This window comes from Myotis yumanensis, unplaced genomic scaffold, assembly GCF_028538775.1.
Source record: "Myotis yumanensis isolate MYYU_CA2020_CCGP unplaced genomic scaffold, mMyoYum1.0.hap1 SCAF_9, whole genome shotgun sequence".
NCBI lineage: Eukaryota > Metazoa > Chordata > Mammalia > Chiroptera > Vespertilionidae > Myotis > Myotis yumanensis.
Window position 1 is genome coordinate 31955330 of NW_027223760.1, and position 25925 is coordinate 31981254.

Here is a 25925-nt window from a genome sequence, read left to right on the forward strand (position 1 = left end):
TTTTAAAATCAGGGGAAAAGAATAATATTTCAGCCATTACCACCCCTGTTTGGCATGATATAGGAGGTCCTAGCCACTACAATAAGGCAATAAAAAGAAATAAAATGTATATGAATTTAAAAGAAATAAAAATATTATTCACCAATTATGTTGATTTCTGCATATAGTTACTAGGATATATAACTATATAGATAATTCACATAAATTAACAGTAGATCTTTTGAGTTAAGATATTTTAGGAAAGTTGCAGGATATAAGATTATACAAATGTCAGTTGCATTTCTATGCATCAGCAGAGAGAAAACATAACTTAAAATTTTTTTAACTGGGATGTAAAGTATAACATGATGACTACAGTTAACAATGCTGTATGGCATATTTGATAACTGCTAAGAGAATAGATCCTAAAAGTTCTCATCACAAAGAAAATTTTTTATAACCATATGAGGTGATGGATACTAACTAAATTTATTGTTGTAATCATTTTGCAACATATACATGTCAAGTCATTGTGCTGTACACCTTAAACTTATATAGTGTTGTATATCATTTATATCTCAAATAAACTGGGGAAAATACATATTTTTAAAATTTTTTTAAGTGAAGGAACTAACAGATCCCAAAAGAAAAAAGTATAACAAAAGATACACAAGACCTTAATGGAGAAAATTATAGAACTATATTAAAGATTTAAATAAATGGGATGCTATTATACATATGAAAGTCTCAGCATCATAAAGATGTCAATTCTCCCCAAACTGACAGCAGTCAATGCAATTTCAACTTTAAAAAGTCACAACAGAGGTATTTTTTGTGTGAAAACTGAGTAGATTTTCAAATTTCTAAGCAAAAGACCAAGAAGAACCAAGACAATATAAAGAAAATCAAGGTAGGGATTTGCCTCACCAGATGCAACTAAAAAGCATTATGAGGAAAAACAGTGTGGTATTGATACAAACAGACCAATAAACGGAAAAGACCAGAAACAGACTTGGGTGTGTATTTACTAACTTGGCATCTAACAGAGGCGGCATTGAAAACGGGTGGAAAAGAAATGGCCTACTTTTAAAAAGTAATATTTGGCAGCTGAATGTGAAAATAAGCTATAAAATGTGTTAATGTTCTGCCAAATTTGGCTCAGTTTTTATTGATTTAAAAATAAATTAACTTCTGACCCTTTGTAATACTTTAAGCGAAAAATAAATAAATAAATAAATAAATAAATAAATTAACTTCTGGAAATGGCTAATGGTGATGGTTGCACACAATGTGAATGTACTTAATGCCACTGAAGTGTACACTTAAAAATGGTTAAGATGGTACATTTTATGTTATGTATATTTTCCACAATTTTTAAATTTTTATATTAAATACATTTATAACAAGTGGCCTTTGGCAAAACTGGTAATTCATTTGCATAAGAAACTAAACTCATATTTCACACATACAGGAAGAAATTAAATGCAGACCTTAATACTTTTTAAAGAAAATTTCTTTATGGTCTTAGGTTAAGGAAGGATTTCTTATGACATAAAAAGTATAAAACAATAAAAAAAAAAGATGGAAAAATACTTCTCTTCATTAAAAGATACCATAACCTGACAGGAAGAATGCATTTTCAACACACATCTAGTAACTAAAATTTTTTAAATTCCTAAAACTAAAATAATAAAAACACAACACAACCTCCCCCTAAATTCTGCCAACATAGGCAAACTACTAGGACAGAGATTTTAATAGCACAGGAAGCACAAAAGGCCAACAAATATATAGGGATACACTTTGACTCATAGGATATGCAAACGAAGATACCAGTTACACCCCCCAGACTAGGAAAAGTTCAGATGCAGACAGTAACAAACATTAGGGAGACATGTCACTAGAGACTGCTAATAGGAGTGGAAAGTGGCATAATCCCTTTGAAAAACAATTTGGCATCACCTGGCAGAGTTGAGGATGGACCCAGGCTACCCCCCTACAGCAGTTTCATCCCTGAACAACTGCCCTAAGGAAGCCTGTGTGCATGTGTACAAGACATCTTGGAAGAGTCTCAAGAAGAGAGTGCTGACAGAAAGACTCCAGCCACAACAGTCCAGTGTATAGTTGTACTTTGCTGTAGGTCAAGAACAGGCAATCTATGGTGATAGTCATCAGAACAGCAGTGGCCTACGGAGGTGGGCACTAACTGAAAGGGGACAAGAGGAAACTTGCTGGAGTGATGAAAACGATCTATACCTGAATCAGTGTTGGCTACACAAGTGAATGCATTTGTCAAACTCACTGAACTATACACTCAGTATCAGTGCACTTCACTGTGTGTAAATTTTGCCTCAGAATAAAAGAGAGGGAGAGAGAGAGAGACAGGTGGTTTGTGAGCCATTTAATCCTCCTGAGGGGAATAATTTGTTTCACATACTTTGCAGTAGCAATTTGCATATAATTGCACTCTAAGCACAAATTTATTTTATTCACTCAAAAAATCAACGCAAATTCTCTTCTTGACAACATATTTTAGCAAGTTCAATACAAGACATGATAAGTATTTGAAAATAAAGCTACCCAGGGTTTCCGTTTACTCTGAATTGACTAAGTGAAAATACTGAGACACATTTAGGAAAATAAGAAAGTTAAAGGCTGGATAAACAGCAAGTCAGCCATATGACTTCATAGGCAAAAGCTGAAATTTCACAAATGATTGCTCTTGCTTTTCTGCACTAATCAGTGAAGATATATGTAAGTGATCAGTCCCAACAGCAAATAATTCAGAACTCACTTGTTACCACCATTTCCTTCCCCCACAGCTTTTCCCTGAAAAAAGAGGAAGGTGGAAGAACAAAGGCACCAAACCTCCAGTATGAACATTAACTTCCAATTCTGCTTACTAAGTGTGTATGTGTGAGACAGTGCATGAGTGTGTGAAAGCCATCAAAACTAAATCCTGCTGGCCCAGCTGGTATGGCTCAGTGGTTGAGGGTCGACCTATGAACCAGGAGGTCATGGTTCCATTTCCGGTCAGGGCCCAAGTCCGGGTTGCAGGCTCAATTCCCAGTGTAGAGCATGCAGGAGGCAGCTGATTGGTGATTCTCTCTCATCATTGATGTTTCTACCTCTCTCTCCCTCTCCCTTCCTCTCTGAAATCAATAAAAATATATTTGGAGAAAAAAAACAAAACTAAAAACTAAACGCTTGTGTGTGTCTAAACTTCCCACAACACACACAAAAGCCCAGGCACAAAGCAGATACAAATGAATTATTTCCTACCTGTTTTTATTGGGATTGCTATATGCCTCTTCAATAAGCTCCATTTTGTCCAAATCCTTCCACTTGCCTCCATCCAAGAATTGCCACCGATACGGCAAATGGAAATGAACTCTATTGCACTTATCTAAAATGAAAATATAAAGAAGACATTTGGCATTAGACAGCATGACCTAGTCCCATGGTTATCAATGAGTGTGGTGCTGCATGCTGACCTAGGAATACTTTGGAAATCTGTGGAGGAGTCTTTTTTTAGTACAGTCATATCTAAGCATTTAGTTATTTAAATACTATGTATTTTATCATATACATTTTCCTTTTTATGTCTCTCTTTTTAACAGGACATTACACTGATTTTTCAAATGACATAAGTTGGCAGATTACATTATATATGCATTTCATCTCATGATAGTAAAGAAGCTGATCATGAAGTCAAAGGCACCATCCCAGCAGGTAAAAGTCTGACTATTCATATGGCAGGTGGACAAGTAGTGTACATGCCAAAAACGGAGCCAGCTTTATCTCTACCATCCTAACCCCAGACATGTTTGATTGCAAGTGGGTCAGAAGCATGGTTCTAACACACACTGATCTTTCTGGCTGCAAACATACTCACCTCTTCTACCTACACTTACACACACACACACACATACACCCTAAAGGTCTTTATACACTGCTCTGCCCCTGCAGATATACACATAAGTGGCCTAGGTCAGTGGTCGGCAAACTCATTAGTCAACAGAGCCAAATATCAACAGTACAACGATTGAAATTTCTTTTGAGAGCCAAATTTTTTAAACTTAAACTATATAGGTAGGTACATTGTTATTAACTTAATTAGGGTACTCCTAAGCTGGTCTTTGCTAAAAACGTCCTCAATCTGATTGAGGTACATTCGCTGAGGTCGACCCCTTCCAACTCTCCCATCCATACTCGTCCTGTATACTTGTTTCATCTATCAGTGGTCGGCAAACTGTGGCTCGCGAGCCACATGCGGCTCTTTGGCCCCTTGAGAGCGTCGGCCTGCAGATTGAAGGTTCCTGGGTTCGATTCCAGTCAAGGGCACATGCGCAGGTTGCGGGCTTAATCCCAGTAGGGGGCATGCAGGAGGCAGCCAATCAATGATTCTCTCTCATCATTAATGTTTCCATCTCTCTCTCCCTCTAAAATCAATAAAAAAAATTTTTTCAAAAAAATAGACCCAGAAGTCACAGAAGCATGAACAGACTGTTGAACCTCAGAGGGAAGGCAGGGGAGGTTGGGTGGGAAGAGATCAACCAATGAACTTATATGTATATATGCATAACCCATGGACACAGACAATGGGGTAGTGAGGACCTCGGGGGATGCAGGGAATGGGAGTGGGCTGGACGAGGTTAATGGGGGGAAAAGGAGGACCTATGTAATACTTTCAACAATAAAGATCTTTTTTTAAAAAAAAAAAAAAGAATGCCTCTTTTGGGGTAAAAAAAAAAAATTAGAGATATTTTGTCTGGATACACATCTGTGCACATTATTCCTTGCAGGGGGAACTGGATGGCCAGGACAGAGTTATAAGGGGAGATTTCTGTTGTTTTTTGTACCTTTTAAATTTTGGACCAAATCACATATTATATATTCAAAAAAATTAAATGTCTAATGAAGTGAAAAAAGATATCACAGTGTGCGTAGCATGCCTGTGTAAGAAAACAGATTAGACATATACACTTGTTCATGTATAAAATCTTTGTGAAAGGATATTAAAGGAATTGGTAATAATGACTGTTTCTGGGGGTGATCTGTATACTGGGTAAAAAGTGTGAGGGAGCCCTGACTGGTTTGGCTCAGTGGATGGAGTGTCGGCCTGGGATCTGAAGGGTCCCAGGCTCGATTCCGGTCAAGGGCATGTACCTTGGCTGCGGGCACATCCCCAGTGGGGAGTGTGCAGAAAGGGAGCTGATCGATGTTTCTCTCTCATCGATGTTTCTGACTCTCTATCCCTCTCCCTTCCTCTCTGTGGGAAATCAATAAAATATATTTTTTTAAAAAAAGTGTGAGGGAGACATTTCTTAATGACTGTCCTTTGCACATTTTTAATTCATCTTTCAAAACAACAACAATGAAGCTTGGCTAATTTGACACTTGAAAATAATAAAATTGTAAGCATTGTTTCAGGTAAGTCTCAATACCACTTCTTTCTCAAAGATTCTACAAAAGATGTGGTGGTGTGGGGAGGACAATGAAGGAAGGTGGGAGGCTGCCTGGGCTTGTCAAAGGCCAGGCGTAGGGCCAGGCCAACTGGGTGGAAGAGAGCACCTGGCTGAAAGGACAGAGAACAAGAGGAAGACCCCAGTCAAGGGAATCTCCTCTGAGATTAGCAAGGGTGGATACAGCCACACTGGGGGATCTCAGGACATCCTGACTTGTCCAAAGTTAGAGCCTCTAAGACTCCTGACAAGGGATATGTACAAGAGTGATAATGAAGGACTCAACCTGAATAGATGAGGTCATAACTTTGGTCCAGAGTTATGACAAAACTAGAGGTCCAGTGCACAAAATTCATGCATGAAGGCGGGTTCCCTCAGCCCAGCTGCACCCACTCCAATCGGGGACCCCTTGGGGGATGTCTGACCACTGGGCATCGGGCCTACACCGGCAGTCAGACACCCCTCTCACAATCTGGGACCGCTGGCTCCTAATCACTCACCTGCCTACCTGCCTGATTGCCCCTAACCCCTCTGCCTGCCTGCCTGATCACCCCAAACCTCTCTGTCTGCCTGCCTGATTGCCCCTAACTGCCTCTGCCTGCCTGCCTGATCGCCCCTAACTGCCCTCCCCTGCCAGCCTGATCAAGCCCCCAACTAACTCTGCCTAGCTGATCACCCCTAACTACCCTCCCTTGCCGGCCTGATCTCGCCCCCAACTGCCCTCCCCTGCTGCCTGATCTCACCCCTAACTGCTCTTCCCTGCTGGCCTGATCGCCCCTAACTGCCTCTGCCTGCCTGATCACCCTAACTGCCCTCCCCTGCTGTCCTGATCTCGCTCCCAACTGCCCTCCCCTGCAGGCCTGATCTCGCCCCCAATTGCCCTTCTCTGCTGGCCAATTTGAGTCTAACTGGTCAGTTTCTATGCCAGTCAGTGTCAAAAGCTCTACCTCCTAGGCAGTCATTGGCTCCTTACATTCACGCAGATTTGGTTCTGATTGGTCAGTTTCTATGCCAGTCAGCATCTCTGGGCCTATCAATAGGGCCTGATCAGAAAGGCAGGGCTGATCAGCAGCCCCGGTGTAGGCCTGGAGAGAAATGGAGGCAAGGCTGTTGGCCAGGCCAATAGAGAAAGAGAGGCAAGTTCTGATCAACAGCTGCCACAGAGGCTAGGGATCAGACGCTGCCTCTCTCCAGGCCTGATCTGCAGCCCCCTAGGCCAGTGATGGCGAACCTATGACATGCGTTTCAGAAGTGACACGCAAACTCATTTTTTTGGTTGATTTTTCTTTGTTAAATGGCATTTAAATATATAAAATAAATATCAAAAATATAAATCTTTGTTTTACTATGGTTGCAAATATCAAAAAATTTCTATATGTGACACGGCACCAGAGTTAAGTTAGGTTTTTTCAAAATGCTGACACGCCGAGCTCAAAAGGTTCGCCATCACTGGCCTAAGACCATTCTGCGTATCAGATATTTACACCATGGCAACCCAGCACTGACTTCCAGTCTGGTCAAACCTTCCGTCATAATTGGTCGCTATGACCCTGGCTCTTTATTATATAGATAAGATTTCCTGTTTCCTCCTGAGAGGCATTAAGGGAAATGATCCTCGGTAAGTGTTCAGTTACTGCATCTATAAACCCAAGCACAGGTGAATCCTGGATAGCCTGAAGAAAGGTCCTCCCCTTAAGAAGGCACCTCCAGGTGCACCACCCACTGCCTTCCAGGCTGATCCTTCATTGAGAAGGACATGAGAGCCAAGGGAAGGCATTGTGGTCAAACAGCAGGTTCAAGCCTTTGGATCTTAATCTGAGCTGAGCATGGAGCCCCCACTGCTCACAAGTCAGAAGGCACAAAAAGAGGGTGCTGGCCAGAAGAGGGCAATAGGAAAAAAGGTGATATCTGTAATACTTTCAACAATAAAGACTTTTTTAAAAAAGCACAAGGAAAGGAGGGTGCCACATAGGCCACCACAGCTACAGTGGCTGGCAAGAGTTGAGTCCCAATTCAGTGATGAAGGCATGAGACCCCTTCTCTGCCACATCTGCCCTGGTCTTCCATCTCCCTTCTCAGTTTCCTTCCATACTTCAAACATTCCCCACCTCATTGTGTCATTCTAGAGCAGGGGTGGGCAAACTTTTTGACTCGAGGGCCACAATGGGTTCTTAAACTGGACCGGAGGGCCGGAACAAAAGCATGGATGGAGTGTTTGTGTGAACTAATATAAATTCAAAGTAAACATCATTACATATAAGGGTACGGTCTTTTTTTTTTTTAGTTTTTATTCATTTCAAACGGGCCGGATCCAGCCCGCGGGTCGTAGTTTGCCCACGGCTGTTCTAGAGTCTAGGCCTTCTAGAAGGTGAGACACAGAAACCAAATCAATTTGGCAAAGTACCCACATCTACATCTCCTTTCTCTCTATAGCCCTTGAAATGATAGGCCATAGACAGGATAAATCCCAAAGCACTAGAAAACAATAAACCATTCCATCAAAAGACCAGATTTATTGAAGAATTCCTAAAAATATGAAACAGACAGAATCAAACCGAGAGAAAAAGGAAAGAGAAAAACAAATGCAAAGTAAGTAGAGGAGAGCTACTGCAGAAGTGGGAAGGGTCTGGGGGCTTCACAAACTCAAAGTTCAATGTAACAAGAAGCAAGGAAGACACTCAGGCAATGGCAATGAGAGTTATTGGGATCCACCCCAGCAGGCATTCCCTCAGTGCCTTGCTTGTGCACAGCAACCTTGCTATTTGTCCCATGGAACACGTGAGTGTAGATATAAGGGCTGCAGAGAGAGAAGCCTGTGAGAAACCCTTGCAACTCAATAACAAAATCAAACAACACCCCACATATTGTATGATTCCATTTCTTTGAAATATCCAGATGCCCTAGCCCAGTGGTCGGCAAACTGCGGCTTGGCAAACCGCGGCTCGCGAGCCACATGCGGGCGGCTCTTTGGCTCCTTGAGCGTGGCTCTTCCACAAAATACCGACTTCTGCGCATGGGCCACGAAGTTTCAATCGCAATGTACGTGTGAGCCCCCATGTGGTATTTTGTGGAAGAGCCACACTCAGGGGGCCAAAGAGCTGCGGTTTGCCGACCACAGCCCTAGCCAGTTTGGCTGAATGGATAGAGTGTTGGCCTGTGGACTGAAGGGTCCCGGGTTTGATTCCAGTCAAGCGCACATGCCCAGGTTGCGGATTTGATCCAGGTGTGGGGCATGCAAGAGGCAGCTGATCGATGATTCTCTCTCATCACTGATGTTTCTATCTCTCTCTCCCTCTCTCTTCCTATCTGAAATCAATAATAGATATATATATATATATTATATATATACACACACACACACACATATATGTATATATACACACATATATATGTACATATATTTAAAAATATATATATCCAGGCAAATCCATAGAGATATAATGTAAATCTGTAGTTGCCAGGAGCTGGAGGGGAAGGGAGAATATGAGTGACTTCTAATGAGTACAGGGTTTCTTCGATGAAATGTTTTAATACTGACTAATAATGGCTGCTCAATTCTTTGAGTATATTAAAAACTATTAAATAGAGGAATTGTATGGTATGTAAATTATACTCACATAATAGCTATTATCTAAAACACAGGCAAAAGATTTAAATACTTCACATAAGACATACAAATGGCCAATAAACACATGAAAATAAATGTTAAATACCATTAATCATCAGAAAATGCAAGTTAAAACTACAATGAGCTATCACTACTCTTATCAGAACAGCTAACATTTAAATGGCTGACAATACCAAGTGTTAACAAGGATGCAGAACAACTGAAATGCTCACACATTGCTGGTGGAAAGTTAAAATAATATACATACACTTTGGAAGACAGTTTGGCAATTTTTTATAAAGTTAAACACACATTTATCACATGATCCAGTAATTGCACTTCTAGGTCTATACCAAAGAAAAGTGGAAACATATATCCACATGAAAACTTGTACATGAAGATTTACAGAAGCTTTATTTGTAAAAAGCCAAAAACTGGAAACCCAAATGTTCATCTGAATGGTTAAACAAATTGTAGTCAATCCATGCAATGAAATACTACTTAGCAATAAAAAGGAACAAACTATGGATATTCCAACATGACCAAGCCTCAAAAATATGCTCAGTGAAAGAAGATGGTACCGGAGAATACATGCTGTATAATTCTATTTACATGCAATCCTAGATAAGGCAAATCAACCTACAGTAACAAAGTAGATCAGGGATTTCCTGAGAAAATTGGAGGGGGTTAGGGGATAAGGATTAACTATAAAGGGACATAAGGGAAACTTTTGGAATGAGGGAATTGTTCCATATCTAGATTATAGTCATGGCTATATTTATTTAGCAGCCACATTTACCAAAACTCAGAGTGTTCATGGCAGATATACTTACCAAAACTCAGAGTGTACACTTAAAATGGATTCATTTTATTGTGTGTAAATTAGATCTGTGTTGATTTTTAAAATATACACATATATGTATATACTAGAGGCCCGGTGCATGAAATTCGTGCACAAGGGGCGGGTCCCCTCAGCTCAGCCTGCACCCTGTCCAATCGGGGACCCCTCAGGGGATGTCCGACCACCGGGCATCAGGCCTAAACAGGCAGTCAGACATCCCTCTCGCAATCTGGGACTGCTGGCTCCTGTCCGCTCACCTGCTTGCCTGCCTGATCACCCCTAACCACTCTGCCTGCCAGCCTGATTGCCACTAACCACCTTTGCCTCGGCCCCTGCCACTAGAGCTTGTCCAAAAGGAAGGCAGGACGACCAGAAGATGTCCGGTCGATCCAGTCTAATTAGTATATTACCCTTTTATTAGTATGGATGGCACCTATTCTTTGACTTACCATTACATTTCCAGGAATCTGTCCATGGAAATACACATGTATACTCAGATGTTCAATGGAACATCACTCTAATTGAATACTACACAATTGTTTTTAAAACAAGGTGAATTTACATGTACCAACTAACCTGGGGAAAAAACCTCCAAGACACAATACTAAGTAAAGGAAGCAGGTTAAATAGTATGTCATAAATATCATAACCACATGGCATGTGTATACCTTTGGGGAAGGCTGGAGGAGGACTTCAGACTTTACCCTGTATTAATAGACTCTTTTACAAAGTGAAAGTATTCGTGAATTGCTTGGATAGTTTTTAAAGACTGAAAACGAAACAAGAAGTTGTAGTGTTTGCTTTTTAAGAGAAGTCACCAAATTTGAAAAAGAAACATTCTTCAAAGCCCAGGACAGCAATAAGAAGAAAACAAAGGTTTAGTAAAACTACAAACACACACATAGATACAAGAATTTCTACATCTGATAAAAGAGGGACTGTGGAGAGAAAACCACAACTTAAACAATTACTCATCTCCCAAGAATAAACATGGGTCTAAGGCATCTCTAAGTCTACAACCACACTGTACAAAAAACACTTACCTTTGTTCCACTAGACTAGGCATCTGTGACTTGTGCACATCTGTGACTTCATACTATGCTGACCAAGGCTTCACCCACTGCATGAACCAACAGTTATGGTCCCCAAAATCATCTAGTCTGATTTTTAGAAACTTAAATAATTCCTATCATCCCCAACTCCCCAATAAAACTGCTGCAGAATGGGTGTGATCAAATGCCACACCAGCTTATGATTAAGAAGGCCCTACCCTCTCTGGACAGGGAAGAGGACTTTGTGGGTGGCCTCAGAGCAGAGCTCCAGGAATGAGAAGCAGTTATCCCACCCACACATAGATGAGGGGTTTTCCTGGACTTACCTTGAAAGCTACAACTTTTCCGAATATGGTACAAGCAGATCTGATCACTCTCCTCTTGGTTAGTAGTTGTTGAGGACACAGAACCTGAACTGTCTCTTCTTTCTACAAACACACACCACAAAGATGTATCAGCTACTGGATTTAATTCCAATAGCAGATACGTGTTAATGAACTATTAGGATTAGGTAACAATACCAAGAAAAAAGCAATAAATGGAAAGTCTATCTCTCAAAATAAAACCTCAATTAATTTTAGGTTAATTATAATAAATTTAATATAAAAAGAACATGTAAGTGATTTCAAAGTTTACCTTTAGTAGTGCTACAATGAGCCTTTACCTAATAGTTACATTTAATACTCCCCACCTACCACCATATAAGCAAGCATATAGCAAACCCTCTCTACTTAATATCACCTGTAATCTTATTATTCCTCTTCATTTTTCTTTTTATGTGCTCCTCAGACATATATAGGCTCAACCTCAAAACCTACACTTGTGGGACCCTGGAGGTTACCTCCCTCTGTCCCCAAGGGCAGGTATCCTTCCCTCCCTTACTAACAAGGCCATAATCCAATTGAACTCTTCAAGATCTACTTAAAGCAAAACCTTGTCTACTTCTAGGCTTTCTACTATTAAAAGAAATTAACCAAAATTCATCAAAGATAATGTGAAGGGAAAATACATATAGCAAGGATAATTGTTAAATATAAAAAATCACATAAGATTAGTGTGATAAGTTTGTCTGCTGGTAGTCCTGACACCTGATATTTTAAGAAGGGGTCTATTAAAAATCCTAGATATCGCCCTAACTGGTTTGGCTCAGTGGATAGAACGTTGGCCTGCGGACTGAAGGGTCCCGGGTTCGATTCTGGTCAAGGGCATGTATCTTGGTTGCGGGCACATTCCCAGTAGGTGGTGTGCAGGAGGCAACTCATTGATATTTCTCTCTCATCCATGTTTCTGACTCTCTATGCCTCTCCCTTCCTCTCTGTAAAAAATCAATAAAGTATATTTTTAAAAAAAAATTTTTTTTTTAAATCCTAGATATCATTGTAGCTAACAAGTGGGTTTGATTGTGCATCCCTGGTGGAGCCGTGTCTCATAGTCACCAAGACATAACCAGGCCCAGGAGAGTAACTATCACTAAATGGCAAGCACTAAAATTTGTTGAATAAAACAATGGATAACCAGAATGGCCAGCCAACAGCCAGTAATGCAAGGGACACCAATGTATCATGACCTTTGTGAGGGACCACATTCTTCATTTCCCACACAACAGGTACTCAAGAAATGCTTATTACATAAATAATCTCTGCTCAGAATTTCCCCATGTTCCTCTCACTAAGTTTGACATTTTTATTACTATTTGTTTTAATCCACACCTGAGAATATTTTCTCCATTCATTTTTAGAGAGAGTGAAAGGGAGGGAGGAGGGGGGAAGAGAGAAAGAGAAACATCGATGTGAGACAGACACATGGCCTGGTTGCCTCCTGCACACACCCCAACCAGGGATAGGGATCAAATCTACACTGAGGTACATGCCCTTGATTGGGACTTGAACCCGAGACCCTTGGGTCCACGGGCCGATGCTCTAACCACTGAGCAACCAGCCAGGGCCTGACATTCCTTTTTTAAAAAAATACTTATCTTAGCATGTTCATTCATTCAACAAATGTCTGAGTGCCTACTGTGGGCCTGGGCACTGTCCAGGCACTGGAGATGAGCAGTGAACAAAGTAAATTTACAATGTCTAAAAAATTCCATTTATTCATCTCAAGAAGAGACCAACATTACTCTATGCTTTGTTCACTTGTTTTTAAAACAATCAAAACAGAATGCAATGCAAAGGATGCCCCTAGAGCTGTGCAGGTCTCCAGGGGACAGAGGAATGATTGCACAGAGAAGCAGTCTCCCATCTCAGTGCAAGTAAGGCCCAGCAGGAATTCATTCATTGTCAACACCAACTGGCATTTTTGTAGAATGTCTTGCTTGTTCATGCCCATGATTTCAACTCATCTTTACAGCCCCCACCAGCTAGAAAGGGATCACTAACAGCATTTTACTAAAAGAAGCACCAACTTATCCAAAGTCACACATTCCATTTAATGGCCAGCTGGAATTCAGGAGCCCCAGCTGAGGGCCTTACCAGAAGTCGCCTGTGGGACAGGGGCAGAGCTCTTATTCTTGATGTCATGAGCATTTCTATAAATGGAAGGCAGCCTCCTCACCAGGTCTGAGCTCATGCCCAACTTCTGCAGTTTTTCCAGATTTTCAGAATTAGAGAAATCATGGGATCTCTTACAGCCTGTGCCAAACTTGCATTCACCCTGTACAAAGTACTGGCAGACATGGAGTTTGACACATTGCTTTCTAAAGGAACACGAGCCATGGTGTCCATCTCCTTTGTTGTAGTGAAGGCAGATCTGTTGACAGAGAAGGGAAAAGACAACAGTTTAGGAAGGCCTCACACATTACACCATCTTCCTACTGACCAGTCCACTGGTTAGAAGAGGTTCCTCTAGAGACCTAGCAACTGCTGTGATTCCATCATCCACACAGCCCACACAAAATGAGAATATCCCTCACTCTGGGTGTCTGTTAATAAACACCCTTGGCTAAAACAGGAACTTGGTGGATAGCAGACTTCTCAAAACAAGCCCCTCCACTGGGAAAAGCCAAAAAACTTCAAACTGATCAGCGCTATTCCTTCACAGGAGACATTTTAATGTAAGTTGCATAACAGTTCCTAACAACCCTTACATTCTACCTACACCCTTCCCCCTGATTCACCAACTCTCCCCAACTCATGCCCCAGCTTCTCCCAACTCTTTTTTCTACAACTCAGGGTCAAAGAAGTTCTTAGGGTTTAAAGCATCTTAGAGAAGGCCAAATGCAGTCCTTTTTTTCTCAAGAGAGCATGCAGACTCAGAGAAGTTAATCCACTTGCCCTAGGTCACACAGCAATCCGGCACACACAGTGGCTGTTGAACTGGGTTGTTGGCAAAGCTGGGACTTGAATCAATTAATCCTTCCCCTCTATACTCAAATTCCTGGGGATGAAAACAAGGCCAGAGACCACTAAGGGTTCAACCACTTAATTCATAGGTATTACACTGAGCATGATTTAGCAGGAACCCCACTCAAGGAATGGAAGCCCCAAAGGGAAAGGCCAGAGAGGGCTGAATCCTAACATTGATTCTGCCACTTACAAGCTGCCTGGCCTTAGGCAAGCCACTCACCAGCTCTGAGATTCGGTTTTTTCAGTTCCTTAAAATGGGAATAATCCCATGTACATTGCTGGGCTATTGTGCGGATTAAAAGGGAAATAGGAGTGGCTTATGTATACAATGTCTGGAACACAGTGGGTGCTTGATTCATGGTGATGGCCCCCAACTAGTCATTGGATGAGGAGTCTAGCCTGAGAGTAGACATCCCGACAGAAATGCCACCCTGGGTCTCAGCTCCCATTTGCTGGCACTGTGTTCTGAACCAACCTGTACACCCAAGCACACAGATGCTACACACTCCAGACTGTTCATCTTCTGATTCATTTTTCACACTAATAACAAGAGGATCTCTCAAAACGTGAAAACGCACTCTGCAAACACAAATCTCCCCCGCCACACTCCTTCCCTCTGCCTACCCATTTCTTTTTCTCCCCTCTCTAATCCTAAATCCACTGACCTACATGCTATCTCCTGACCATGCCAAGTTCCCTCCTTTCTGTGTCTCCCTCTTCCCAAACCTTCATCCTTCAATCATCCTTCAGCTCCCAGAGCAGGCACCAGCTATCCCAGGACGTCTTCCCCAGCACCCAAAACTGTGCCCCTGTTACAGAGCACTGACTAGAGCATCTAAAACAGCACCTTACAATTATTCACTGACTTGTCTGTCTGACCCAGTAAACGTGCCTCCTGGAAGGGTGGAAGAGGGTCTTTCATCTCCTTATCGCCCATGTCTGACTCATAGAGAATATTCAATAAAGATTAGCTGAATTAAATCAATATTAATTTTCAAAAGGAAAAAGAAAAAAGTTAACACCTTTTATGTGGCAGTCACTGTGCTATGTAGCACCTTTCTCAAATGAGTGATTTTAATTGAATCATATGGAAGCCTTTTCATTAAAATATGCCAATCTAATCTCTGTTGCCTCCTTGTAGGCTGTGTCAGACATCCCATATAACCTGGCTGGCCACAGGAAGGCACTGCTCAGATGTGCTGCAGACCACAGCTAACTCTTGGCCCAGCTGCTACCCTCTGGAGCCACTACCTTATTCACACAGAGGCCACACTCCTGCGGGATGCTCCCAGCCAACAACAGAGCATGCCATTCTGGGGAGACACCAGCCACCTCCAACAGTGAAGATTTTAGATCAGAACTGCCTGTTGGTCAGGTAGAAGCTTTCTTAGAAATGGGTTATAGTCAGGATATCTATCTGCCCAGTCCCCTTCCTTCCCTTTCTGCTGCCACAGATGTCAGACCTACATCATTGCCTAAAGGCTCACCCCAACTTCTTCTGCTCATCCCCCAATAAATCTCTCACACTTATAATCCCATCTTGGTGTCTGCTTCTAGGCAGACCCAAAGACTAAATAACTATTGCAATAAGTTTTGAAACAAGTGGATACCAGAAATGCAACATCAACTAAAGTTAAAAATCCTGGGTACAAATGAATTAGTAATTAGCACATCTGCCTGTCAGCAGCCCTAGAAAGCTTTTCTATAGACCTAACTGGGTCCAGTGATATCTGCATGGTTCCAAGTCCTGCTAGACAGGGAGGAACTGACTGGAGTCTCTCATCTCCTCAGCTGTATAAATAATGTCTTGCAGCAGCCACTGGCCAAACAGGCTCCCCCAACCTCACAGATGCCCTGGAAAGGCAGTACAGTCCAACTGATGCAGAAGGAAAGGCTTCAAGGGGCAAGTTCAGTCCCCAAGGTCACAGAACTGGGAATGCAAACTAGATCTCCCCCAAGCAGATCCCAATGATCATGATGGGGGCCTGGGCTTCTCTTCTGCCATAATATTTCCTATCTTCCAACCTTCTGACCTCTTCCCAATTCCTAGCTCACATACCCAACTCCTCCCAGCACTCACCTCTGGCAAAAGCCAGGGGTCGTTCTGAAACAAGAGCTGGCAGAGTTCACTGTAGCTGAGATGATCAACGCCATGAGTTTTCAGCACACTCAGGTTATGCTCACTTGTCAAGGTGTGACTGTTTCTACAGTTCTTCCTGCAAAGGAGCAGAGTTAGTGTCACAATTGAATTGTGTCTCCACAAAATTCTTATGTTGAAGCCCTAATCCCCAGTACCTTAAAAGTGATTGTATTTGGAGACAGTCTTTAAAAAGGGGTGATTAAGTTAAAATGGGGTCACTGGAGGGGGACCAATCCAATCTGACTGGTATCCTTACAAGAAGGGATTAGGACACAGATTCACACAAAGGGAAGACGATGTGAGGATATAGGGAGAAAATGGCCATCTACAAGCCAAGGAGAAAAGCCTCAGAAGAAACCAACCATTGATGTCTAACTTCTAGCCTCCATAATTGTAAGAAAATAAACTTCTGGTTTAAACTCCCCAATCTGTGTTAACTTGTGGCTCAAGCAAACTAATACAATTATCAGTCTTTAAGATAATTACCAATTATCAATTTTTAAGATAATTTTACAAGACTAGTTCCTTACATTGTTTAGAAGCTTATTTACAAAGGAAGAGATGGTAACTTGTGAATTGTAGAATCCGGAACAGTGCCTCTCAGCATGTATCTAATGAGAATGACAGGGTCATTCCCCAAAGAAGAGTCATAGCATACCAGTCACTGGACATTTAAACAGCAGCTGAATAAGTAAGTATAGATGCCTTATGGTCATAAGGGCTTACACACCCTTGAGGCTCAGCCCTTTCTCCTCTCCACTCCCCCCACCCGCTCCATTTTTGGATCAACAAGCCCTTGTTAAACACTCACTGTGAACCAGGCACTGGCACCATGCCCCAATGATACAAAGACTTCAACTGACTGCCCTGATCAACATGACTGAGAAGAATCAGGCAAATACCATTTGCTTGACTCAGACACTGCCGTACCTCATACATCATGCTTATTATAAGCATCTCAAAAGAAAACCAAACCCTTGATCGACTCCTCCAAACCTGCACCTCCCACAGGCTTTGCCATCTCAGTAAAAGACCATTTCCCTCTCCTTTGGAGTCATCCTGATTCCACTCCTTCTCTCATCTAGTGGAGGTGAAAGACATAGAGATGACTCTAAAATGGAGTGGGAAGTGCAAGGTCAGCTGTGTTTAGAATGTATCAGTGTGGAGAAGAGGGGCACCTGACCCTGATGGAAATTTGGAAGCAAACTAGAGGGAGCCTGAGCCAAATTCTTAGGGTTGAGGATCCAGGCAAGGAGAGAAGGAAAGAACATTCTAGGCAGAGGGGCTAATAATCGGTGCTTCCAGAGCCAAATCTATCTAATCATTATAATGATGATGGCTGCTAAAACTTTTTGAGCATTTACAATAAACCAGGGATTGCCCAAACATTTTCTTTGTTAATTCATTTAGTCCTCAAAAATTCTATGAAGTAGATGGTATTATTTTTTAAATTTATCTTTACTGTTGAAAGTATTACAGATGTCCCCTATTTTCCCCATTGACCCCCCTCCACCACACATCCCCAGGCAAGGTAGGTGGTATTATTATCCCCATTTTGCAGATGATGGAACTGAGGCTCAGATATAAAGTAACTTGCCCAAGACCACTCAGCTAGCAAAAAACGGAGAAAGAGTTGAACAAGGTAGGCTTGTCTTCAGGGCTGTGCACTTGACCACAATGCTCACTATCCCTCTAAGCACAGGAAGGAAGTCAGGGACCAGGGATCCTTCCCAGGTGTCACCAATGAAAAGCAGCAGTGAGAATCTATTTCTGAAACAGCTGACCTGAGGTTCAGGAAGACCAGTAGAGATGCAGGAAAATACAACCGGCCATATACACTCTCCCTATGTGACCCAGAAACAGAGAAGGGGCAAGAAACTTTTGTGTGAACCTCAAGGAAAAGGGAAAGGTGAAGAATAATGAAGAAGTGGAATCTAAAGAACAAAATAATCTAACAAACAAAACAGAAACACAGACACATAAAACAAATTGGCAGCCGTAAGAGGGGTTTTGGCGGGCTGGGTGAAAAAGGTGAAGGAATTACAGAAAAATAACAATAATAATAATAACCATGGCCAGTGTGGCTCAGTTGGTTGAGCACTGTCCCATGAACCAAAAGGTCCCCGGTTTGATTCCAGTTTGATTCCATTTCAGGGCACATGCCCAGGTTTTCAGTTCGATCACCGGTCAGGGTGTGTACAGGAGGCAACTAATCGATGGTTCTTTCACGTCGATGCTTCTTCTCTCTCCAAAATCAATGAAAACATATTTAATAATAATAACAACAATAACACATAGACACAGACAACAGTATGGTGATTGCCAGAGGGAAAGGGGGTGGGGGAAGGTGGAAGAGGTCAAAGGGGGAATAAATGAGGACAGAAAGAATTTACTTTGGGCAGTGAGCACATGATGCAGTATGCAGTTGTACACTTGAAACCTGCATGGTTTTATTAACCGATGTCACACAGTAAATTCAACTTAAAAAAAAAAAAAAAGGAAACTCAGAATCATCTAGGCCAGTAAACACCAGATGTCCAAATTTCCAAGACGAGTAAAATTTGACCCCAGATTTTGGGAAGTAGCCTAAGAATAGAGCTGCCATCTTCAGCTTACCAAATACAGACATTAGCATTAATAAGATTCACTAATTACCCCCATAATCCAATCCATCATCCACCATTTATTGTGTCTGCCTTCCTCTTCAGCTGCTGCTCCTCATTGTTCCAAGATGCCTCTTCTCCACACATCCCTGAGGGACCAATTTCCTCATGGTTCCACCCTCAGACTCCGACCTCGGATCTGACCCACTCCTGGAGCCGTGGCCTATACCACCCAACAACTCCCCAACTAGCCAATCAGGGCCCTGGTCATCCTCTCAAGCTTCAGAACCCTGGGCAGGTTTCAAAACAAAATCCTCTCCTGCTCTCAGCCAACAATAAGAAATGAAAATAAGAGTCATCTCTCACTCAACAAATGGACAGAAAACTGTCATCACCTCTCTCATACTGTCACTACACTCTCACCAACTCCCCAAATTTTTCACACATACACCCCTGGAGGGTTTTCTCTTTTCCGCATCCAACGAGGATAGAGAGTGGTCTGGTTCTTTGAGTAGGGGCGGCTAGGGATTGAGAAAATGAAAGAAAGAGACAGACATAGAGATGGAAGGAAAAGCTGGAACTGGGTGGGACTGCTGCCCTCTTCTGATGGAGAGAGAGATACCCCAAATACCAGAAAGTTTCACCAAAAGTCAAGACAAAGGAGATTATGTGCATTCTTGTAGTGTCAGTTCTGGGTGGGCCCGGAGGAGTCAAATTCATGCCTGGTGCTTGGCTGGATTTACATAATAAAACCCACTCCCCGGCACCTGGGCAGAAATGAAGGTTAAACTGAGAACACTTCTGCCTTTTGGCAAATTGTGTTTCCAGGACGTGGCCTTGCCTGGAAATTTATTAAAGAAATTTATTGCTGACAATTTATTAAAGAAATGCCCAAGTGCCTTCCCAGGGGCTCTCTACACACCCCTTCTTCTTAAGGCCTTACCTAGGCCTTGCAATATTCTAATCCAGATATTTCTGGGCAGCTGCTTCCCAGAAACTACATTCCCAGCCCCATCTAGTGGGACCATAGACATCTTGTGGTCCAGAGGATGTAGGTGGAAAGCTGTCTCCACTTCCAGAGCTGGTCCATAAAAACCTCTCTCCACCCCTCTACCGTGCATCTTCATCTGCTTCCTGGAACCTGATACCCAGAAGCAGTGGTTCTCAACCTTCTGACCCTTTAAACACAGTTCCTCATGTTGTCACCCAACCATAAAATTATCTTTGTTGCTACTTCATAACTGTAATGTTGCTGTTATGAATCGTAATGTAAATATTTGACAGGCAGGATGGTCTTAGGCGACACCTGTGAAAGGGTTGTTCGACCGCCAAAGGGGTCGCGACCCACAGGTTGAGAACCCCTGTGAGGAGGGCACAGTCGAGGTCAGCCTGCCTGGGTTCCCCAATGGCTGCATAGATCAAGGGCCCTACCCCACATTAGCTATTGAGCCTGATATGAGCCAGAAGTAATGTCTACTGTGTTAAACCAGAAAAAGGAAAAGGAAAAAAGAGGGAAGGGAGGAAGGAACGAATTATTTCAGATAAATGAACTAATTTCCAATCAGGTCCCCATCGCATTCTCCTGTAAATCAGCATCCACACAAAGATACACCTTCCTAAAATGCAGACCTGGTGGCTGCTCTCTCCTGCCATTTCACAGGCTCCTATCCCCTTCAGGGTGAGGTCCAAACTCTTAGCCCAAACCTAGTCCGTCCGCCTCACAGAGCACCTGCGGCAGGCAGCGCGGGAAGCCGCCAGCCAGGACAGGGCCCGCACCCGCCCGCCCGCCTCGGCCTTCGGTTTCCGTCCTCCTGGGGCGGGGCGGAGGACAGGTGCTATGAGAAAAGAAACAGGACAGCGTGATAGAGCGGAAGAAGGGGGCTCAAAATGTAAAGGGATCCGTGAGCTACGGCCGGGATTCAGGGGGCAGACCGGGAAAGGCGCTCACGTTCCACGCGGGCAAAGGCCACCAGGTGGGCAGAGGCCGGGAGTGTTCCAGGGAGCAAAGGGCGCCTGCAGGGGCGGGGCGGCGGGCCAGCTCCCCGGGGACCCTCTGGCCGGGGGCGAGGAGCTTGCATTTTATCCCAAACGCCGCAGAAAGCTCTCCCGCTGGCGAGCCGGCGGCAACAGGCCGAGAGGACCTCCGGCCGGGGCCGAGGAAGCCGCCCGTTGGCGGCCCTCAGGGCTCGGAGGCAGGGCGTCGCGCGCAGCCGGCCGCGGCCTGTTTTCTTCAGAAGAGCCCGCCCCTCCCCCCGCGCCCCTCCCCCCGCGCCCACGCCCCCGCGCCGGTGGGCCACACCCAGGTTGTCTCAGCCTCTAAATCACTCTCTGCGGGTCAGGAGCCTGGAGGGCACGGCTCCACCCGAGTCCCTCCCACACACAGTGCCAAGCATTCAGTAGGTGCTCAATAAATGCTCACTGAGGAGAATTAGGGACAACGGCCACCAAATCACCTCCCCGGACTTTAGAAAGGGCTCAAAGCGGGCGAACGGAGGGGACCCGGCCCTCGCCCCGCCCCCCACCCCCCCCCATCCCGGCCCTCACCCGGCCCGCCACCCCTACCCCCCACCCGACCCCCTCCACTCGGCCGCGGCGCCTTACCCGGTTTTGAGGAACTTGCAGGCGCCCAGGACCATAAACTTGCAGAAGTGCAGCTGCCCGCAGAGCCCCGTGCAGGTGGGCTTGAGGCCCTGGTGGCCGCGACACAGGCGCAGCGCGGACACGGCCAGCACCACCCGCTCGGGGACCGCGGCCGCACCGCCCGCGTCCGCCCGCGTCGCCACCAAGAGGCCGGGGGACTCCCGCAGCAGCCGCTCCAGCGCGTCCGCGCCGACGCCGCCCCGCAAGCGGCGCCGCAGCTCCGACAGCTCCAAGGCGCCCCCGGCCGCGCACAGCACCTGGGTCACCTCGGCGAGCGCGGCAGCCTGGGCCATGGCCGCGGCGGCGGGGGCGCACTGCCCGTCGAGCCGCCAGCTGGCGGGGCGGGTCCCGCGGGGAGGAGACGCCGGCGGGAAACGAAAGCGAAAGCTGCCCCGGCTCGGGGTAAAGCTGAACCGCGGCGGCCTCGCCACGCCCCCGGGCCCGCAGCTGAGCGGGGCTCGGCGCCTTCCCTCGGCGCCCCCGGAGGAGGCGGCCGGCCAGCCCGACCAGGAGATCATCCTCGCCGTCGGGGCCGGGTGCTCTGGTGGCGCCCGGACAGCTCGTGGCCCCTCAGGGCAGCTCTCAGGGCGCGAGGAGTGAGAGCGCCTTTCGGGGCCCTTCACCTCGAGGACGGACGACGACGCCCGCACGCGCGCTCTCCTCCCGGGCCGGCGTGTGAGAGGCTCCGCTGAGCAGAGGTTTAGCGCATCCGTCAGGTGGGATGTGGCGCCCCCTGCGAGGCTGCGACGTCGCGACGCCCTCTGGGGGGCTGCGTGAGGCTGTGACGCCCCCTGCGAGGCTGCGACGTCGCGACGCCCCCTGGGGGGCTGCGTGAGCCTGCGACGCCCCCTGCCAGGCTGCGACGTCGCGACGCCCCCTGGGGAGCTGCGTGAGGCTCCCACGCCCCCTGGGGGGCTGCGTGAGGGTGCCATGGGCCCTGCGAAGCTGCGTCGACCCCTGGGAAGCCGGTGGAACCGTGGGAGCCGCCCCGACGGCTTCGTCGCCGGCCAGAACCAGCTCGCAGCCCCAGGCACAACTATCACCCGAAGGGCGAGAGGGGCCAGAGCAGCTGTAGTGTTGCTTTCTCCTCAGTTTTGGCAGTGAAATCGTCATTTTAAACATCAGGGGATACATTACTTTAAAAAGCCGTTACGTGGCTCCGTACCCTTTTTGAGTAGAGCGTGAACAAGTCGTGAGAGACCTTTCCGAGCACAGGGACACAGCACAGGGACACGTTGCGGATGGAAATAGCTACATTTTCCGTGTGTATGACTTTTGACCCGGGGACCCTTCCTCAGAATCTTCTAGAACTAAAAGGAACAGCACCCAAGTTACGTACCCAAATGTTTGGGGGGAGGAGGAGTGGGTACAAGATGGGTCGTTACCCACACGGTAGACGGAGTGCACAACCTCGTGTCACATCTCCGTCTGCCGACCGAGGTGGCCGCGAGCGCTCCGTGAGGAGGAAGCGGCTGGAATCAGTGGCCACGACAGACCCGCTGAGCGGAGGCGGCCCGGGGTTTGCCCTGAGCCCGCGGCGGCGGCGGCGGCCCGGGCGGCGAGCGCCGCTGTTCCCTCTACACGGGGAGCAGGGAGCGGGCGGGAGGGAACGGGAAAGTGGGAAAAGGAAGATCAGGGGGGAAAGATGGTGGGGAAATCACGGTATTATGGTAACTTGAACATAAAATTCTATTTGTAAAAGTACCAACAAAAATGTCAGAATCTATGTCTGGAAGAAGAGTAGACAGTAACATGGACAAATGAAAATGAATTAATTAGGGGATGGAATGAGGAGCAATTTTTCTTTGGATTTTTTCTTTTCAATTTGTGTGGGAAAGTTCTTTTTAAAATTTTAATTCATTTTTAAATTGTGGTTTAATGTACAATAAAATAACATTTTTCTTAAAGGAAGGGTGATGTCAGTGAAAATGCTGGAGTGAAGACTCATAAAATTTGCCCTTCCATACAAGCAATGAAAAGCTGGCAAAAAAAAAAAAAAAATGGTCAGAATGAATGCTTTCAGAGTTCTGTAAATTAACCCGTCTTGCAGCAATGGGTCATTTACCATTTAGTCAAGAAAAACAGCTAAATCTGAGTAGGAACATCAAGCTTTGTAGCATTCTCCTTTACTCTAGTCCTGCCGCCGCCTCTTCCCCAGCCGCCTTGAAGACTAACAGCCCAAATTAACAAAATAAACTGACAAACAGAATAGACCCAGAGACATGGAAGCATGAAAGAGGCTGAGAAATCTCAGAGGGAAGTGGGGTGTGGGGGGAGGTTAACCACACAGTTTATATGCATCTACTGTATGCATAACCTTGGGCACAGACCTTAGTGCGGTGAAGGTCTGGGGGGGTGGGGGAGTGGGGTTCGGGAGGGTCACTGGAGGTGGGGGGACATCTGTAATACATTCAACAATAAAGATAATTTTTAAAAAAAGAAAAAACTAACAACCCGCCCTCCTGGTACCTGTAGCAGACAGCATAACAGAGCGGGAGCTCTTTCAAAGCCTCAGTCCCAAATCAGTCATGATTTGACCTGCCTGGAGGTCCTCTGGGAGACTTCCTAAAAAGGCTGGTCTTTACCCCACCTCACTCGGACTAACCCAATCCTAATGGCTTCTCTCCATCGGTTGTTTACCATTTGAATGCTTTTATGTCAGGCTGCTGGAGGCAATGGATAACAGTAGGGGGCAAACAATAAACTAACCAAAAAAAACCCTTAAAAGTAAAAGCTGAACAATGAGATGTCCATTGGGGCTTTTGCAAAGCTCCAACTTCTTTCTTAGAATCTAGAAGGCCACCCGCACCCCCACAATGGATTCTCATTATTCCTGGTAGTTATATTCTATAAAGTCACCATTAATACTGAATTAGAGAATATGAAATCATTGCTTCTAGGGGGAGTACAGGGCTAAGTTCCTGTGAGCCTCTGCTCACATTTTTGGGATTTGGGTTATTGCACAACTGATAGATCCTCCCTTTCCCCAACTGGTGGACGGAGTATGATGTAACCTGCAGCCGGGAAATACCTGAGTGACTAACCAGGTACCTTATATGGACTATACATTGGACCACCAATCCACACCTGCCAAATACCCTAAGCCCTGTCCTATATGGACCATACAGTAAGCCACCAATCAGAGTGCGCCGAGTACACTAAGCCCCCACCCCTTCCCATTCTGCCCCTCAAAAGGCGTGCTCACCCCTGCACATGCTGCTGTTCTCCCCTTGCGAGACAGCCCGGCAGGTCCTTCTCCAATAAAGCCTGTAGTCCTGATTTTTCATTTTTGGTGCCCAAACCCGGGATGTTTGTTGTTCTTTAAAGATGCCAGTGTATTTTCTTGATTCATTAACATTGAACTCACAGCCCACATCACTATAGCCCATGCCTGAACAAAGCTTACCTAACCTAGGGATTTTCCCCACAGGCACAGCAGAGCCTGCTTGCTCCTAGAAACACAAGCCAGCCCTTCAGCACAATGCTTGGGGATCATTTTAAACAGTGAAATAACCAACAAAAAGCACCAAAATGTAAAAAACATGGCTCTAACCAGTTTGGCTCAGTGGATAAAGTGTCAGCCTGAGGACTGAAAGGTCCCAGGTTCGATTCCAGTCAAGGGCATGTACCTTGATTGCGGGCACATCCCCAGTAGGGGGTGTGCAGGAGGCAGCTCATCGATGTTTCTCTCTCATTGATCTTTCTAACTCTCTATCCTTCTCCCTTCCTCTCTGTAAAAAATCAATAAAATATATTTTTTTAAAAACATGCGCTAAATAGACAACAAAAAGAATACTTGTTTACCAGGTGTACCGGTTAATAATTCGGATTTTTTTCAATAGATGGAGTTACACATATGTTGATATATATGCTATTTGATATGTATGCTATTTTGTTGTATTGACAGCAAGCTTCAAAACTTCATATGTCAAATTTGATGAAGGTGTTAACATCATAGATATTTTTACGCTTAAAAATGTCGAATCTCGTGCCAAAAAAAAGAGCATTTGCAGGAAGTTTTAATTCATTACTTTATTTTAAAGAAAAAGTTATCATATACTTCCAGGAAGCTTATGGTGAACGTGCTCCATCTCAAGATACTTGTGACGCTGGTTTAAACACTTTAAAAGTGATGATTTCGATGTAAACGACAAAGAACATCCAGGTCAAACGAAAAAGTTTCAGGACCAACAATTCCAAGCATTATTGGATGAAGATGCGTGTCAAATGCAAAAACAACTTGCAGAACAA

The 25925-nt window shown here is 44.9% G+C and overlaps 1 protein-coding gene across 1 annotated transcript in view; it reads right to left on the reverse strand.

Moving 5' to 3' along the window:
• PARP12 (poly(ADP-ribose) polymerase family member 12) overlaps positions 1 to 21981 on the reverse strand; it is a 49192-nt gene extending 27211 nt beyond the window's left edge. Inside the window, exons 1-5 of the mRNA XM_070424020.1 lie at positions 21636 to 21981; positions 16372 to 16507; positions 13419 to 13695; positions 11271 to 11372; positions 3262 to 3385 (exon numbers count right to left, since the gene is read on the reverse strand). Of these exons, the coding sequence (XP_070280121.1) occupies positions 3262 to 3385; positions 11271 to 11372; positions 13419 to 13695; positions 16372 to 16507; positions 21636 to 21967 (971 nt within the window). The 5' untranslated portion in view covers positions 21968 to 21981. The remainder of the gene's footprint in view (positions 1 to 3261; positions 3386 to 11270; positions 11373 to 13418; positions 13696 to 16371; positions 16508 to 21635) is intronic.
• Between the last annotated feature and the right edge of the window lie 3944 nt (positions 21982 to 25925).